Source organism: Kwoniella pini, chromosome 5, assembly GCF_000512605.2.
Source record: "Kwoniella pini CBS 10737 chromosome 5, complete sequence".
NCBI lineage: Eukaryota > Fungi > Basidiomycota > Tremellomycetes > Tremellales > Cryptococcaceae > Kwoniella > Kwoniella pini.
This window is the reverse complement of record NC_091720.1, coordinates 101,348-117,883: the sequence shown is the minus strand read 5'-3', so window position 1 is coordinate 117,883 and position 16,536 is coordinate 101,348. Positions and strand designations below refer to the sequence as shown.

General features: G+C 36.7%; 7 protein-coding genes across 7 annotated transcripts; 4 read left to right on the top strand and 3 right to left on the bottom strand.

The window, feature by feature from the left end:
• Nucleotides 1–295: 295 nt before the first annotated feature.
• On the top strand, nucleotides 296–1,733 carry I206_103798 (uncharacterized protein; the record flags this gene model as incomplete). The annotated part of the gene is made up of 3 exons (XM_019159437.1): nucleotides 296–661; nucleotides 765–939; nucleotides 1,000–1,733. The coding sequence occupies 3 exons, from the start codon at nucleotides 296–298 to the stop codon at nucleotides 1,731–1,733; spliced, it is 1,275 nt and encodes a 424-aa protein (XP_019007489.1).
• Nucleotides 1,734–3,487: 1,754 nt separating this feature from the next.
• I206_103797 (uncharacterized protein) lies at nucleotides 3,488–4,319 on the bottom strand (the record flags this gene model as incomplete). Its single annotated transcript, XM_019159436.1, has 5 exons — nucleotides 3,488–3,570; nucleotides 3,628–3,651; nucleotides 3,745–3,982; nucleotides 4,061–4,222; nucleotides 4,281–4,319. 5 exons carry the CDS (start codon nucleotides 4,317–4,319, stop codon nucleotides 3,488–3,490), a joined length of 546 nt encoding a protein of 181 aa, XP_019007488.1.
• A 504-nt stretch (nucleotides 4,320–4,823) lies between these two features.
• Nucleotides 4,824–5,853, bottom strand: I206_103796 (uncharacterized protein; the record flags this gene model as incomplete). Its single annotated transcript, XM_019159435.1, has 4 exons — nucleotides 4,824–5,204; nucleotides 5,311–5,445; nucleotides 5,521–5,671; nucleotides 5,756–5,853. The coding sequence occupies 4 exons, from the start codon at nucleotides 5,851–5,853 to the stop codon at nucleotides 4,824–4,826; spliced, it is 765 nt and encodes a 254-aa protein (XP_019007487.1).
• Nucleotides 5,854–6,723: 870 nt separating this feature from the next.
• On the top strand, nucleotides 6,724–8,885 carry I206_103795 (uncharacterized protein; the record flags this gene model as incomplete). Its single annotated transcript, XM_019159434.1, has 7 exons — nucleotides 6,724–6,850; nucleotides 6,914–6,966; nucleotides 7,078–7,151; nucleotides 7,240–7,447; nucleotides 7,535–7,606; nucleotides 7,707–8,516; nucleotides 8,634–8,885. The coding sequence occupies 7 exons, from the start codon at nucleotides 6,724–6,726 to the stop codon at nucleotides 8,883–8,885; spliced, it is 1,596 nt and encodes a 531-aa protein (XP_019007486.1).
• Nucleotides 8,886–9,255: 370 nt separating this feature from the next.
• I206_103794 (uncharacterized protein) lies at nucleotides 9,256–12,065 on the top strand (the record flags this gene model as incomplete). The annotated part of the gene is made up of 12 exons (XM_019159433.2): nucleotides 9,256–9,353; nucleotides 9,431–9,526; nucleotides 9,593–9,995; nucleotides 10,075–10,285; nucleotides 10,356–10,427; nucleotides 10,494–10,617; nucleotides 10,683–10,844; nucleotides 10,908–10,951; nucleotides 11,010–11,109; nucleotides 11,167–11,485; nucleotides 11,550–11,623; nucleotides 11,687–12,065. 12 exons carry the CDS (start codon nucleotides 9,256–9,258, stop codon nucleotides 12,063–12,065), a joined length of 2,082 nt encoding a protein of 693 aa, XP_019007485.2.
• A 124-nt stretch (nucleotides 12,066–12,189) lies between these two features.
• On the bottom strand, nucleotides 12,190–13,540 carry I206_103793 (uncharacterized protein; the record flags this gene model as incomplete). The annotated part of the gene is made up of 5 exons (XM_019159432.1): nucleotides 12,190–12,425; nucleotides 12,485–12,634; nucleotides 12,714–13,038; nucleotides 13,105–13,119; nucleotides 13,196–13,540. 5 exons carry the CDS (start codon nucleotides 13,538–13,540, stop codon nucleotides 12,190–12,192), a joined length of 1,071 nt encoding a protein of 356 aa, XP_019007484.1.
• Nucleotides 13,541–14,303: 763 nt separating this feature from the next.
• I206_103792 (uncharacterized protein) lies at nucleotides 14,304–16,240 on the top strand (the record flags this gene model as incomplete). The annotated part of the gene is made up of 7 exons (XM_019159431.1): nucleotides 14,304–14,378; nucleotides 14,449–14,599; nucleotides 14,660–14,815; nucleotides 14,872–15,148; nucleotides 15,211–15,453; nucleotides 15,520–15,943; nucleotides 16,010–16,240. The coding sequence occupies 7 exons, from the start codon at nucleotides 14,304–14,306 to the stop codon at nucleotides 16,238–16,240; spliced, it is 1,557 nt and encodes a 518-aa protein (XP_019007483.1).
• Nucleotides 16,241–16,536: the final 296 nt, after the last annotated feature.

Sequence of the window (16,536 nt, the reverse complement as noted above, 5' to 3'; positions counted from 1 at the left end):
TCGCCCAATCGACAAATTACATAACCCCGGTTAAAATTCAACACAAGTTTACGAGTAGATCTGGTAACCGGATCATTCCGATCGATTAAATTTATTTACAATTCTTCTTATTAAGCGCATCACATCATATCATTATTCAAAATAAATATCAGTTGGTCAACACATCCTCCATCGACATAGACATATCTTTTTTATTACTCATAAAAACCACAAACGATAAGAAGATATCGACTTCTTGAGCGTAATTCTCAGAAAAGCGAATAGCGAATACAAAATTCAAGGGCTTAAAATCAAAATGACGTATAAGCGATTACTCACTTCACTCGCATCACACTCACCTTCTTCATCAACAGCAAGTAATGCTAGATTAATTCCACCATACGCACAATCACTTCCTTCTACTTCTCAAACACCCGCTTCATCCCTTCGACCTCCTTATACTAATTCTGTACCTTTAGGTGTTGAAGCTAGATCTTCTAGATCTCTTAAATCTTCTAAACACTTTGAATTGATCTTAGGTAATGAAAAAAGTGATAAGACCAATCCAGGTAAATGGAATCAATGGAGAAGAGATGTCCTTTCGAATGATCAATCACGAAGAGAAATAGAAAGTAGGTTCAGAGAGGTCATTTTCAACCTGGAGAAGTTAAGAGGCGGTCAAGTGAGTCATACTTTTCATTTATACCAATTTCAAATGTAATCCCAGCAGCTATAAAGGCCTAAAACCTCTAATGAATGGGCTTCGTGCTAACGCCTCTATACAGATCGAAGTACCTCAAATACCATTCCAACAACTGGGTTCGAACCTTTCTTCCCCATCGACAGTGGACGGTATCAAGTCAACCGGATTAGTGATTGTACGCGACGTCGTCAGAGATTCTGAAGCGATCGAATGGGCTAAAGAAATCCTACTCAGTATGGGTGAGAGGAATGGCAAAGGTGTGTTCGAAGCAGCGATCAATGACAATGAAATTAATTGACTAATCATCTTTTGACTAGCCGTCTATTGGCATCCAGCTTTGCTCAACGCCCGATCAAACCCTTCAATACTTTGGGCCAATTCACAACTATCATCAGCATTATTAGGCTCATCAGAAGTTTATTTGACAGCTTCAAGTATTATTGAAGGACTTCATCCATCTCCTACAGTACCAACTAATTCTAATCCATGGAATTCTCCTCAATCTTTATTATCTCATTTAGCATTAACACCTTCAATTCCAACATCATCAATAATAGTTTCACCTACAATTTATTCAGCAGAATACGCTTCTTTAAGACCTTTATTTAAATCTGTTAAATCTAAAATATCATTTTATTCAAAAGAAGGATATTTAAATTCTGAAAATTGGATATTAAATGATTCTTTATTAAATACAGAGACAGAGGGTAAAGATGAAAAAGAAATGGATTTACCACATTTAAAAGAAATTCAAATTGTTAATCCTGAAATTAGACCTGGTGATATGATTTTTAATAATTCTTCTTTACCAATTTCAACTTCTAAAAATAGTGGTCAAATTTTTTTACCATTAAATCCTTTAATTAAAAATGATTTAAAAAATAAAAAATTAATTGAAGAACAAAAATTATCATTTGAAAATGGTTTACCACCTCCAAGTTCAATTGAATTTCATTCAAAAAAAGAAAAAAATTTATTATGGCAAGTTGAAGAAAAAGGTAATAAAAATTTAATTTCAAGTAGATCAGGAAGAGATGTTATGGGATATTAAAAAATTTAGCGATATTAGTCTTTGAGCAATATGGCGAAAAAAACTATTTTTGAAGATAAAAGCTTAAATCGTTGTATAAACTTTTAAAATGTTTTTTTGAAGTTTTTATTGATTTGTTGAATATTAAAACAAAATTTGTAACCAACGTATCCAGAATATTTCACTCAAGAAAAGTAATCTGGAAAATTTGGATATAAATAAACCTAAAAGGTCTTTTTTAAAGGAAAAGATCCAATCATTCATTCAAGTTGTATTACAAGCTCATGTTTTAGATAAAATGGATTGTTAATTCGTTATTGTCAAATAAAATAGATCGTTTAGATCTTTCATGTTTAGTAAAATAGATCGTTTAGATCATTCTTTGTTATATAAAATAGATCGTATAGATCTTACGTATTATTTCTGATTATGCATGTAATGTTAATGGTTATGATCAAATCTTGCGTCAAGCGATACTAAAATATGATTGACTGCATAAATAACAAATCATAAATGATATAGTAAATCGAGATAAATCAAAATGACATCGTCAATGATTCATAATATATACTAAGCTAAGAAATAATTTTATTCAATACAATTTCAAAATCATCTTTAGTTTGATTTTCACCTAAACTCATTAATAAACCAAATAATTTTTTTAAATTATTATCATTAAATTTGATTGAATTTTAGAAAGGAAAAAGGATTTCCATATAATTCAATTTTGATTATTAATTATAAGGTATCCATTTTATACAAATCATTATATCAACTCATTTTAATTTTTTTTTTTCAATTGATGATGGGTGAAAATAAATAATTTATTTTTTACCAAATTCAAAAAAAAAGGAATAAAAAAATAATATAATTAAATTAGGTAAATTTTATTAATTATATTTTCCTTTTTTAATTATATCTTCATTATTAAATCTATATTTTTTTTAAAAAAAACAATATCATTTTATAGAAATTTATTTACCATATAACAATCTATTGATAAACTTAACTTTAGATGTTATTTCATTCTCTTGATTTCTCTTTTCCCTTAACGTTAAAATTTGATGATCGTCATTATGATTTAACAACTATCGTACATCCTCTCACAGATCACTTCTTCATTGCAACTTGTATTTCCTCTTTGAAACGCCCATTGATAATTTCGTCAAATTTCGACATTCTCAGTCAAGATATAAGTCAGTATCAAATGAGCGGTCTCACTCTGACATTAGAATTGATTGAGATTAACAGTCAGTAAAGTTCACCTTCTGTATCAAAAGAATACCAATTCGTGTACCAGGCGGTTTCTCCGACTATGATCAGAGAAAGTCATTTTGAGGGTGAGGGAGGACCATGGAGGGAGCACACATACTTATGACGAGTGACACACAAAGGATCATGTTCCAGGCTTTTTCCCTAATTGGAGATAAAGAAATGAGGTAGATTTGACGATCAGCTTGCTGTTTCCATTAGAATCGCTTGCAAATCATGGAATCGGATACATGGACTGTATTTTCAGATTACAGCAGTGCAGAGACTCGATCGTCAATGAGATAGATACTCCTCGACTTCAAGACATCTTATCTGATTACCCATTCGACCATTAGCTCGATTCCATACATGCATGCATTCAGCCTTCGACAAGGACTCACAGTCATAATCGACGACAACCCATCCAGCACATATCGCCTACAGTATGCGTTGTTATGTTAGCTGAAAGTATTTATAATCATACGTTATAGCCAGCGTTCCTTACCTTTTATTGAATTCTCGTATTATCTCGATGTTCTCCTATGTGTATTCTTTGACCCAGCAGGAATTGCTCTTAAGGGATACACCCTAACTTGAAGTCGCTGGGCTGTGTAGTATATCAGCTTTCTGCAGTGTTCTGAAATTTGAGTTGACCATGACATACAACCATCAAGCACTTTGCCGTGAACTATAATTCAAACATCAACAAGCGTTCACCAAATATCACCTTTACTTGATACCTCTTGATGAATGAACTTGCTTGATCGGCGAGAAAACGTACGAAAAGAATAAACTTCCCATCCTTGCCATCTCAACATCCTAACCCAAGCAATACCGTTACTATCCAATCTTAATTCCTGAACAGGTCCAATTACAGATTGAATTAAATCTTTAATTTGAATTGGTGTGATATCTTTAGTAAATATCCCAATTGAAAGTTCTCTACATGGTCTTTTAAGATTGTCAGAGGTTGGTTGAAGAGGAATTGGAGAGTAAATATCATGAAATTGTTGTTTAATCTATTCATTACCCCCCCAAAAAAGGTATATCTCATCAGCTCATCTAATGATTTTACCTATAAATTGTAAATCATTTACATCTAAAGATGATAAAGTACTTCTTAATCCCTTGTTCTCATTCAATGATTTTGAATTATTTCTCGGTCCGGTTGGTATTCTAGATTGTGGTCTTGAATATGGAATTACTTTCCTTTCTTCCCTTCTTTCAACTCTTTCTTGAGATCGCTTTTTAGCTATAATCTGGTGAAAATAAGTGTTATCAACTAATTGTTCTTCATCCGTTAGGATATCCACTCACTTCATCAAGGGAAAGATCAATATCCATAGATTCGTTCATTTTATTACACTTCTTTGAAGATTTGGTTGAAAGAAAAAGGAAAGAAGAAGAAAGTCAGGATTGATGATTAATAGTTGTTGTTGATGTAATATTCTTACCAGGGTCAGTGCGTCATGTAATTTTTATTTTGTTTACTTCTTCATCGTTACCATCATTCTCGCTTGATCAAGAACCAGTATTACTTTCTGATCTACATGATCCCCAGCTATACATGATTGATCTATCAGTATATATCTGCGTAGTCAATATTAGTGTGATTGACATCTATTAGCATTATCAATTAAACATTATCCCCCGAAATCAAAAACGATCTTAGTACGTGAGTATTTAATCAGAGCTGACGTTATGATCAGCTCTAGCCATATTTACTATACATTCTACCTCATTCATAGATGACTATGCATTTCATTCGTCATCTTTACCAAGTTTCATCCATCTATTCTCTATTACAATAATCTATTCCCATAAATAATCGTTTTGGTTTGAATATATCCTCTTATCAAATCAATTTAATTGAGCTTTATCTACTAATCCACTATTTAAAATTAAATCTAACCATTCTCCAACTAATTCATTATCTTTATGTCTCCAAACTCCTTCTTCAACTTTAGGATGAAGTGTAGAAGAAGTAAACCAACCAAAAAGTGCAAAATCAGCATGTGAAGGTTCTTTTCCACCTAATAAAAATAAATTTTCATTTTTTGATTTTTTATATTTTAATAAATCATTAATTATTGATAATTTATTTCTTGCATTAAATAATTGTTTTTCTAATTCTTCTGAATTTTGAAATTTATCAATTAATGAAGAATGTTTTTTAATATCTCCTCCAAATTTAGATTTTATAAAATATGTTTTAGATGCAGAATCAAAATGACTTGTAATCTACAAAATATCTTTACATTGTGAGCATAATATCACAATATGGAAAAAAAAAACAATGAAAAAAAAAAGATTCATATGAAATAATAAAAACAAAAAATAAACCTACAGATACTCCAATTAAAGGTCTTAATTCATTAGCAAAAGTTGTATTACTCCAAATTTCAATGAATTTGGCAAATTCTTTTCCTGCTATTGATCCTCCAAATAATGATTTTTCAGAAGTACCATGTTCTGCTTCGAGCTATGTTCATTGATTATTAAAATGATTTGCAACCAAAAACAAGAAAAAAAGCAGAAATATAATTTCCAAACTCACATATTCAGCAATCTTCCAACTATCAGTAGTAAACTGTCCATCAACTTCTATAGTAGGTACAGTTACAGCTGGATTTTTCGTTAATTCTGATAATTCACCTCTTATTTGAGGGAAAGTTTTGCTTGAATTTATCACTTCTTGTTCGAAGAAGCTTTGAAACCAGAATAAATCAGAATTACTTGAAATTGAAAACGACCGCAAAGCATAACGAAAAGGAGCGCGGAACATCACTCACGCCAAGTCAAGTTTTGTTTTCCATACATGCGGAGAAATGACTCTGCCATCAGGATTAGAAGCATCTCCTATAAGTTGATATAAGGTATACTTGGTCATGGCGCTGCTCCTGTAGTGATAAGCTTATATGTGTTTAATGTATGTCGTCAAGAAGTATAACAAATCAACTGTGGACAGCGTTGTAATCCGACTCGATTAACTGCATTGAGTTTCATTGATGTAGTCCTGGTATAGCTTTGTCGCTATTGTCAATGATATGATGATACGCCATTACTCGTAGATTGACAAATGATGTGATCAAGCATGATGATGTGATTGAAAGGGATTCTTCGGTAATCCCATTCCCCGCTTTGATCGCTTATCACCGAGAAACGTCAATCATCACACGTGGTTTACCCCTAAGTACATCTGGTGTCCGTGCTCAATGAAGACCATACAAGTCATGTTGATCTTTTTGTTAAACAATTATCCAAAGCTTTATACAAATGAATCTGGTTGATAAGCGAACAGATACGAACATCTCGATGTCTTAAGATATGGCTAGATGACTAGACATACCAGCGATCGCCAACTAATTGACCTTCCCTATCCAATCATGATTCGAACGAAATACATCGGTGGGAACGCACATTTCCTGTATCTTGACGACCAGTGAAACCTGAATTATGTGCAAGTCTCTTACTCAGCAGCATAAAGCAACATTCATTTATCTAATTGACGATCGATCAGCTGTAAAGATCGTGTCTCCAAGATAAGTAAGGCTGGAGGATGTAAAATAATCATATGAAACAGGACGAATGTCGTCTTGACATCTGATCTTTCCGCTGTTTCATTATGCTAGGGATGTGTCTTCGTAAAGCTTATTGCTAGACGGATAATCCTTTAGTAAATCAAAGAACTGTCGTGAACTCCTACATTTGTCACTGAACATTGATTTACATTCATAGTTATCGATCGTTCATACCGATCATGTCATTGAAAGCAGAACTTACTATCTGGTCGAACGCTATAAAATCATACGATTCTGAAAATTTCAATGATGCTATTGCAGAATTTACAAAGATAGGAGACACTTCTAAGATCTTATGGAATATTGGTATAATATATGCTACACTTGGGAATCATAAAGATGCTATAGATTAATTTTATCAAGCTATAGGATTAGATTGTTATTTTGCAGTTGGTTATCATCAAGCTGGAGTAAGCAATTTTGTGAGTCTGTTTCCCCTTTCCTCTTCTGAATCTGAGGCAGCCTTCCATCTATTACTGCTTATTCCACAATCTGGCAATTAGAAAGCTAACAATCCTTCCAATACACAATAGATGCTAGGTAATTATGCGGCTGCATTAAAGGATTTTGAAGATGCTTTATTGTATTTGAGGGGAAATCAAACCATGTAAGCCTGTCGAGCTATACACTGCTACACTCATTGACAATCGAGTGACTTATCGAAGTCTCAAACTAATACCTTAGTCTTGATTTAGCAATTACGAGCAATTAGGTTTGGATTTCCGCCTATACTCTTGTGAAGTGCTATTCAATTGTGGATTATCCAAGATATATCTTAGACAAATACAAGATGGTCTAAATGATCTGAACGAAGCACGAAGTCAAAAAGTAATCAAACAGCATGATGTAATTGATGATGCGATCAGAGATCAGGGTAGAGAGTATAACGTGTTTTCTGTACCGGTGAGTTACTGGCTTCTTCTGATCATCCAAAGTCGATAGAGTGCGTTTATTACCAAAGTGGCTTATATATTTTTGGACGAATGGCAGGTCGGCATACTTTTTAAGCCCTCTCAGATGAAATTGAATAACCTAGCTGCTAGGGATTATATGGGCAAAGCTGTAAGTCCGATTTTGATGCATACCTATTGGAAATATCATCTCGCTCGATTTTATCGAACTGGATCGTAGTATGTTGATGAACGGAATTGTCTTTCTATAGATTCTACTTGCTGCAACAGACGTCAATGACGCTTTTACCACATTCACCGGTATAACTCGACTTCAACGTGGTCAAACGCCAACAGGAGCACCTTTGGATGCAGGGCATCCTCTGAGTCGATCAGCATCAGTATCAGCAATTCCCCAAGAAAGTGATGTAACACCAATGGCCGGTCGAATGACAAGAAGTAATACTGTAGCTACCACTATGCCACGAAAAAGTGAACTGAGTTCAGATCGATCATTGACTACAACCAAACCTCTTGCGAAAATCACCACTGATTTCTCGAATACACCTACACAACCACTAGCTGCGCCGATAGGCCAATCAAAAAGATCTCCTGGCGACTTGGCTAAATCCAGACCGGTCGCAGGTCCAGCAAGGAATTCTTCTCCATTGTTACAAACTCCTCAAAATCGTTATGAAGCTAAATCATTGGCAGTGACTGAATTGTATGACGAGTACTATACATCCGAACAAGGTTTCGACAATGAGATACCACTCGATCTACCTCCTATTGGAGATGTAAGGCGAGCTACAGCAATCGAAAATTGGTCATATACGACTCCGTTAGGTGCTAGTCCAATTGTAGCATTATCTAGAAAGACAAGTACAGATGCAACTGCAAGTATTGGTCAAAATATGCTTGCCAATCTATCAACACAGCCTCCTTCTTCTTCAAATAAACCAATGGGACAGGGCATGGGTCTAAGAAGAACAACTTCATTAGCTACAAGTAACAGGGAAAGTAATGGTGAAGGAAATAGTGAGGTCGAAAGTTTTTACGATATGGTGAAAATACGAGTAAAGGTGAGTTGGATTTTCATCTCATCCAACTTCTTGTGTTTCGTACTTTTTTTCTTTAGGACCATTAACTTTATACTGTTGAGTTTGCCCGCTGAAATACCAATTTATATTCTTGTCAAGGTAAATCACGGAATTCATAAAAGAGGAATGTCAATAATGCCTTTTGACACATTTGAGTCATTCATTAAAATGCTATATAAGAAATTTCCAGAAATAAAAATTGAAGAGATGAATATTAAATTTAAAGATGAAGATGATGATATATTATCAATGAGAGATGAAAGTGATTTTGAAACTGCAATTGATGTTGCAAGGATATTAGGTGAAAATAAAGGAAGAAATGAAGGTAGATTAGAAATTTGGGTTGATTAGTGATGTCGAGGATTTCACTTATTTTCATCGTATTAAACCTTCAGCTCTTGCAATTTATACCTGTAGACTGTTTCTGACAATCGTGGCATCAACATGTATTTGTGTAATGTCTATATGCATTGTACGAATTTTATATATATATATAATCATGTAATTGTGTTTATGTGGTTAGTCCATAGATATCGATTTGATTCCGTTGATGGTTGATGTTATCTAGACCGAAGATCCGGATCAAAATGATGATCAAATACATTTGGACCCTTTTGTTATCTCTTCATGACACAACCATATACTCGAGTACATATCATTACTATCGGAGGTCTGACCGAGCTTACATTATCATCAGTAGACACAAAAAAAGCTATTGGATATGTCCGACTTCCGCTCACAGTCCCAAGGGCCAGGAGAGGTTATTAGTCCTTTATCATCGATTGGACCGATCAGAATGGGTCAAAGAGAGGTTAAAAGGTGAAAATTGATTTTATACACACAAGAAATCATAAAAGGATCTAAACTTAGACTTACAGATGCATTTATATTCCTAGTTGTAATTATTGCTATAAACGAAAAGTGAAATGTGATAAAACGTTTCCATGTAGTAGATGTATTTCAAGAGGATTAGGTGAATTATGTGAACAACAGTAAGTATTGGTTGAATTCTTTCTATCAAAGTTGAAAATAATTGGTAATTGATTTCAATTTTCTAGAACGGTCATGGTGAATGGAAAAGTCACGGGAGGTGGTCGTATGCCATCTGCTAAAACTCCTACTTTAGCTCAACTCGCTGAAGAAAATAAGGCATTACATCGAAGAATTAATGCTCAAGAAAAGACTATTCATACTTTAATTGAGAGATATAGGCGTGAACAAGTCATAGAAGATAAAATGAGCATGGAAATTGAGGGAACCAGTACTCACGAATTTAGAAATTTAGAAATGATGACTTCATTGTCGTCAGTATCAGGTCCTGTTATAGGAAGAAGTAGAAGACCAAGTTTAGATATTGATCAAGAACAAGAAGCGGAAGAATTGGAAAAAGTGGATTATATGTCTCATGTCAATCAGATTTACGGTATGGATGGTTCGAAAAACGAAGGTATCAGTCATCTAGTGAGTGTTTTATACGCTTAACTCCTTAACATTTCCTTATTTCATGATCAAGTTCAGGGTGGAGCTTATCTTCCTTTAGTCAGCATACTCCGGAGCGATTACTTTGGACACCCTGTTCAATATGGTTCCTATTCAATATAGCAGTAAACTTGTCAAATTTCATTGCGATAGATTACACTGGATTCATACAGTCTTCCATGAACCTACTTTTATCCGAGAACACGATGAATGGATAAGCTCCATCTTTGCTAGAACGCCTATCATTAAATCTTATGATTTCTTTGCGTTATGTATGTGAAGCAACCAGCCATAGCGATACGAGTCTCTGCCGTCTATCTGACAATGTCTTGTTCCTTCTAGACTACGCTATAATAGCTTGTAGTCTGTACTACATGGAAGAGAGCGAAGCGGAATTCATGGGGTTCTCAACAGGTAAGCTAAAATAATACATTACTTCCTATCAAGCTGATAAACACTCTGGTCTTTTCCGCTCAAAAGGAACCACTAGATTCCTTTTCGATACGTCTGTACATTGCCTACAATTGTCCAATTTCATGGTCAATCCTACTATGCCGGTTCTGCAGACAATCTGTATTTTACCAATGATAGCTCACGCATTCGAGTGAGTAACGAATCGATCCCGGCTGTTTGGAGACTCAGCTGACTCGCCATTCAATTAAATCTCAGTGGTTCAAAATATCTTGGTTCTCTAATGCATTGTGCCTTAGGTCTAGCTCGTGATTTGGATTTTCATCTTGTCACTGCAACAAGTAAACCCGAGAAGTACGGCGGAGTTGTTCAATGTGAATTAGTCAGAAGGATTTGGTGGTGTCTTACTGTGACCGATAGGTAAGTCCGTCATATAGCGCTAGTCAACGACGAATACTGAGGACATATATGGTATTGTGTCAGTCTCCGACCCGAAGCACATCATCCCTTTCACATTTGCCTACCAAGTGAGTACTGGTTTACGCTACCCCAAATCGTGCTATCTGAAGCTGATGCCAAAAATAGCGGCTCGTACCTCACCTCCGGCAAATATCGACGAGTATGAGCTCAACAATACTACACCAGCAGTGTCACGTCCTCTGAGCCAAATCACTAGGGTCACACAGTGAGTTAGCGTAAACCTACTAATACGACAGCTGAGGGCTGACAAGAAGACTTGTAGTCTTTTAGCTATTGGTCGTCTTGCGGAGTTATTCCGAGATTTCAACCAGTCTTTTACAACAAAAGCGACAATCAAGGATAGGTTCAAGTGTGTACAGGATCACGATCATAAGCTTCAGCATTTATTGGATGATATACCAGATCTTCAACCACACGATGAAGAGGTATACTTCCCATCAGATCTCAACGGGGGAAGGTTTGATTATCGTCCTTGGTCAAGATATTTGTGGTCAACTTCCTTGCCACCAAGTAGAATCATGCTGTATCGTTGGTTTTTGGGAAAGAGTTATGCGGACAAGCGATGGACTCAGGCTCGAGAAGTTAGTCCAATTCTGTTCTACTCCAAATCTGCTTAAAAAAGAAAGCTGAAACGACAAATGACAGGTCTGTCTACAAGCCGCTCGAGATACCTTGAGGGCTAGGAGAAGACCGGTACCAGCGCTGTTTCAGAAAAATTGGTCCGTTCAATATGCCTATCGCTCAACTGAAGACAAGTCGGTCGCTGACATGAATTGCGATAGGCATGTCTCATCCTACACCGTCATTGCTGGAATGGTCATAGCTCTTGAACTTATCAACGGCGGGCATGAGGGAACAAATTGGGATAATCTTCGAACTGAAGTTCTAGGAGTGATAGATTTCTTCAAATCGCTGACTACAACGAAAAGTGCAATAATAACAAGAGGCATCACCTTGTTGGAAGGCATGGTCAAGGAAGCTGAGTCAAGATTATCTACCGCTATTCCAGAGAACGGCTCGGGTACTGGGCTATCTAGCGAGACAACGAACCAACCCTTCGACTTCGCGATGGACGGGTTTTGGCCGGAAGGAATTTTGGATCATTGGGATGACGATCTACTAAATATCTTCTTTCATGCTGATCCTGCAACTACAGTATGATGCAATGCTGTCTATCTGCTCATGTTACACTATTTTAGTTCGGATCGATCTTGTATGGCCGAATTATTTCTTGATGTCAAACAAGCAAATACATTCTGTATCATCGGTACAAGTAAATCACAGTCTAGTAAGGCTTGATACCGACTAATTTCTCTATCCTTTCGTTCAAAACAGGAGGATTACTGGGTTTACCAGTATCGTGAGGACAAGGTTTTCCATCTGATCTAGTAACAGGTTCGAATTCTCTTGCGAAAATTGCTGCAAATGGAACATGAGTTGTTCCTTTGGAAGATTCGAAACATTCCACACGTAATTTTCGATCTTCTTCAGTTAACAAATGAGCAGGTGCCATACAAATATCTAAATTGAGTTGTCAATTTTAGCGAAATTCCTTGAAGGTCATTTTTTATTTGACTCACAAGTACAAACTCTATCTCTTTCACCTTTTGGTCTAACGTTATAATGCATTGTTCTTGAATCCCAAAGTATTAAATCTCCAGGTTCAGCGCAAACTTTGACCCATTTACAACCTCTATCAAAAAACCATTGTTGTTGTTCTTCAGTAAAACCTATATTTAATAAATCAAAAATTCTTATTAACAAATTTGCCCTTTGAGGTTTTATATTCCAATTATAAAAGTGACTTACCATACCAATCAAAAGGTCCCCAAGATTTATAAGAATGACGACCAAAATGATCAAAATGTTCTTCTACTAATTTTGAACTTCCTTCAAGTACCATTAATCCACCATCTTCAGGTCCATTATAATTTAAATTAACTAAACCTTGACAACAATAAAATCCTTTTCTATGATGAGATTGATCCATATGTTCCCATTTTCCACTATCTAAAACATCAACTCTTTTTGGTAACATTATTGATCCACCATCAAAAGAAGTGATAAGTTCTTCTGTACCCCAAACTTTTGCAAAAGCGTCAATAACTCCATCTTCACATCTTAAATCCCATAGCTAGAAAAACAACCTCATTATCAGCAAAGATCATTACTTTGATTAATTTGTATAAAAGTCAATTACAAGTTGTTCGTGACACTAAACGTAATGGCAACAAATCAAAGTCAGTCAAGATATAGCAAATCAAAAGATGAGTTCGGGGACAACAACTTACGTATCCATATCCGTGAAACATACCACCTTTGACATGTACAGGAAGATGTTCATTTTTCCAAGTTGAAACATCATTTCGATCAAAACCAAGTGGGAAAGATTCTAACCATTGAAAAGCTCTTTCACGATATTCAAGTGCCTTTTCAGTAGGAATAGCTTTAACTACTGTATAACCTTTTGTAGCTAATTCATCTCTCCAATCACCAAAATTAGGTTGATCAAATCGACTAGCATAAACGAAAGGTGGTAATTCAGGTGGAGGTGTGCTTCTTTCTGTAAATTTCTTCTTGAATGATAAGTCTGTATCTTCAATTGAAGTGCTAGTGTTGGCAACAGCGATAGGCATTGTGAGTGTGAATTTTACGAATACTTGATGGTAAGTAGACAGTCTGATTGATGTCGTTGATAACGTATTTCAGTCAGTATCTTATACCAGTAACACATTCAAACGTCTACGATAAGCTATCTCCAACTAGACCGAAATCGCGAGCGAGTAACATGCATCCCGAAAAGGAGTCTAGTGATATCAGTCATCTGATATTCTGAGTTATCGTGATTAGATGGTTGGTCGGTTGGACAGCTATAAATGGGTGATCTTGAGGAATGCCCAGATGTTTCGCTAAAAGTCATCATCTTGACAAGTCCCTCTGTTCTCACACCATCGGCTGAAACTCGACCTACAAATCGGGGCAGCGTTACGTGATGTTTTTCTTACCCAAAGGAGTTGTCCGAAATCCGATCTATTGACGCTTATCGTTTTTGTCTTTTCGATCGTTCCAATTTATTTTTATCTCTCTATCTTCACTTTCAGTCCTCTCTTGTCCTCCCTATATGTTCATTCAGAACTCTAGGAATTATTCCAAATGTTTGAGATAGCATTGGTCATCTGATTGTTACTCATTCCTATCGCATTCCGAAAACTGATAGCTTACGGCGCCCCTCATATCCGATAAGGAAATATGGACTTTCCTCAATCAACCCCACGTATATATACAAGGAAAACCCCTTCGTGCTGATATCATATCTTCCACAACATCTCCATCAAAATTCCTACTCCTCCATCTAATTCTTTTCGAGATTCACCTTTCATCAATAGTTTGCAAATCATCATGGGTATCTACGAAGGTATCACCCCGAGGGGTGCACTTGTAATGGTCTTCGCCTCATTGGGTGGTCTTCTTTTCGTAAGTATATGCAACATAGAACAGTTCTCACATAACGATGTATTTCTAATCACTTGTTCATCATGTTCAGGGATTCGACAATGGATGGTGGGGTACCGTTCTCGGAGAGACCACCTTCTTGTGCGATTATGGATCACCAGTTATGGTCAAAGGCGTTGAGACTTGTAATTTAACAACATCACAACAATCAGCTGGTACTGGAGTCGGTTCAGCTGGTATCAGTACGTAATAAAACGTTTCTCTAAAATACATGTACGGTCCACTGATCTTCCTGACTACAGTGCTTGGTTGTGCTATCGCTATGTACATGAACAACATAATCGGTCGACAAAAATCCATAGTAGCGCTTGCTCTTGTTTCTATCGTTGGTATCGTGGTCGAAATGACCTCAGCCACCGGTTCTTCTGCCCGTTACGGTCAATTCTTAGCAGGCAAAAGTAAGTATCCTCTTGATTTCTAAAAAGAAAAGTCAGCTTACTAAAAGATCTCACAGCTATCAATTCAATCGCGATGGGTATAGCCTGTAACGTCATACCAATCTACCTTTCCGAGACCTCTGTAGCCTCAGCGAGAGGTTTCGTCATCAACATGTACCAAATGGTTCAAATTGTTGGTGTGATTGTTGCATCCGGATCGGTCTATGCAGTTGCTGCTCGTGTCGACAAGTCTGCATACTTGATCCCAATGGGCATCCAAGCTATAGCTCCTGTCCTCATCTTATCGGTGGTGCCGTTCATCCCTGAATCACCCCGTTGGCTTGTTTGGGTCGGGTAAGTTCATCTATAGGACTGAATAGACGTGGACAGCTACTGATCATTGCGTGGTCTTCTAGCCGAAAAGACGATGCCGTCCGGGCCACCGAGACTCTTTTCGTGACCGAGACTAATGGCTTCGATGCTGTTGAATACGTCAATAAGCTTGATGCCGCATTCCAAGAAGCGAAAGAAGAGGCTAAAGCTACAGGTTGGGGAGATCTTGCTCGACAACCCGACCTTCGTCGAGTTCTTATCGCTATGGGTATACAATCGCTTCAACAAGCTCAAGGTTCATCTTATATGACAAACTACATTGTTTCGTAAGTGCAATGACTGTGTATATCCATCGATAAAGCGATATTGATGTACGTTATTTGGCATTTCAGATTCTTGGTGGGAGTTGGCGTTGTCAACGTTTTTCCCGTTATTATGGGTCTTTACTGCTTATACTTCGCAACTATTTGTACTGGTAATTTCCTTCCGGATCTATTTGGTCGACGACCAATCTTGCTTTCCACCTCTGCCTTCTGTGCCGCAACTCTTATAATCGTTTCAATCCTCACCACAGCTTTCGCCGATCCAAGCGTTTCTGTTCAAAAAGCTTCCATCGCTCTCATCTTCCTTTGGTACGCCTCTTTCGGTGCTCAATCTCCTCTAATTTGGATTGTTACAGCCGAAGCCGCTCCAACCCGAAATAGGGAGAAAGTTCTAGGCTTGGCCACTTTCTGTGGATTCGGTGTCCAACTTATCATCACTTTCGTTGCTCCGTATCTACAGGATGTAGGTTACGGTAATTTGGGATCAAAAATAGTTAGTCCATTCCACAGCAATCTTCTTATCCACTCTGTAAGCTAACAATTAATCATCCTGGTATAGGGTTTCATTTGGGGAGCATTCTCTATCATTAACATTGGTTTTGTATTCTTCTTTGTTCCTGAAACCAAAGGTCATTCCCTCGAACAGCTCGATTATCTTTACGAAAACAGAGTTGCTACCAGGAAATTTAAAGGTTATCACTTTGATGACGTCGTCTTGGCTACCTCTGCCAACACTGTGGAGGAAATCGTTCCCACTGATTACTCCGATAATAAGGAAGACCTTGCCTAAAAAGGCAAGCGGATACAATCAATTATATATTTACTCTTGTAGAGAATTGAGTCTTTTAGGATAGTATCTTAATTTCACTTTTGGCCATTCTAGATGTCGTCTCGGTGTTCAGGTGTATATTTATGAAGTCTCGTATGTAGTTATCGTATTTAGAGTTATGCATCGTGATCTGTTAAGTTCTCACATCTATGTTGAAACTAAGCTTTGTACCATGCGAAAAAGAAACTAACATTTCCTCTTAGAATAATCAGCAATATGCGACAAATAATGCTGATCTCGTGAACCAGCGATACCGG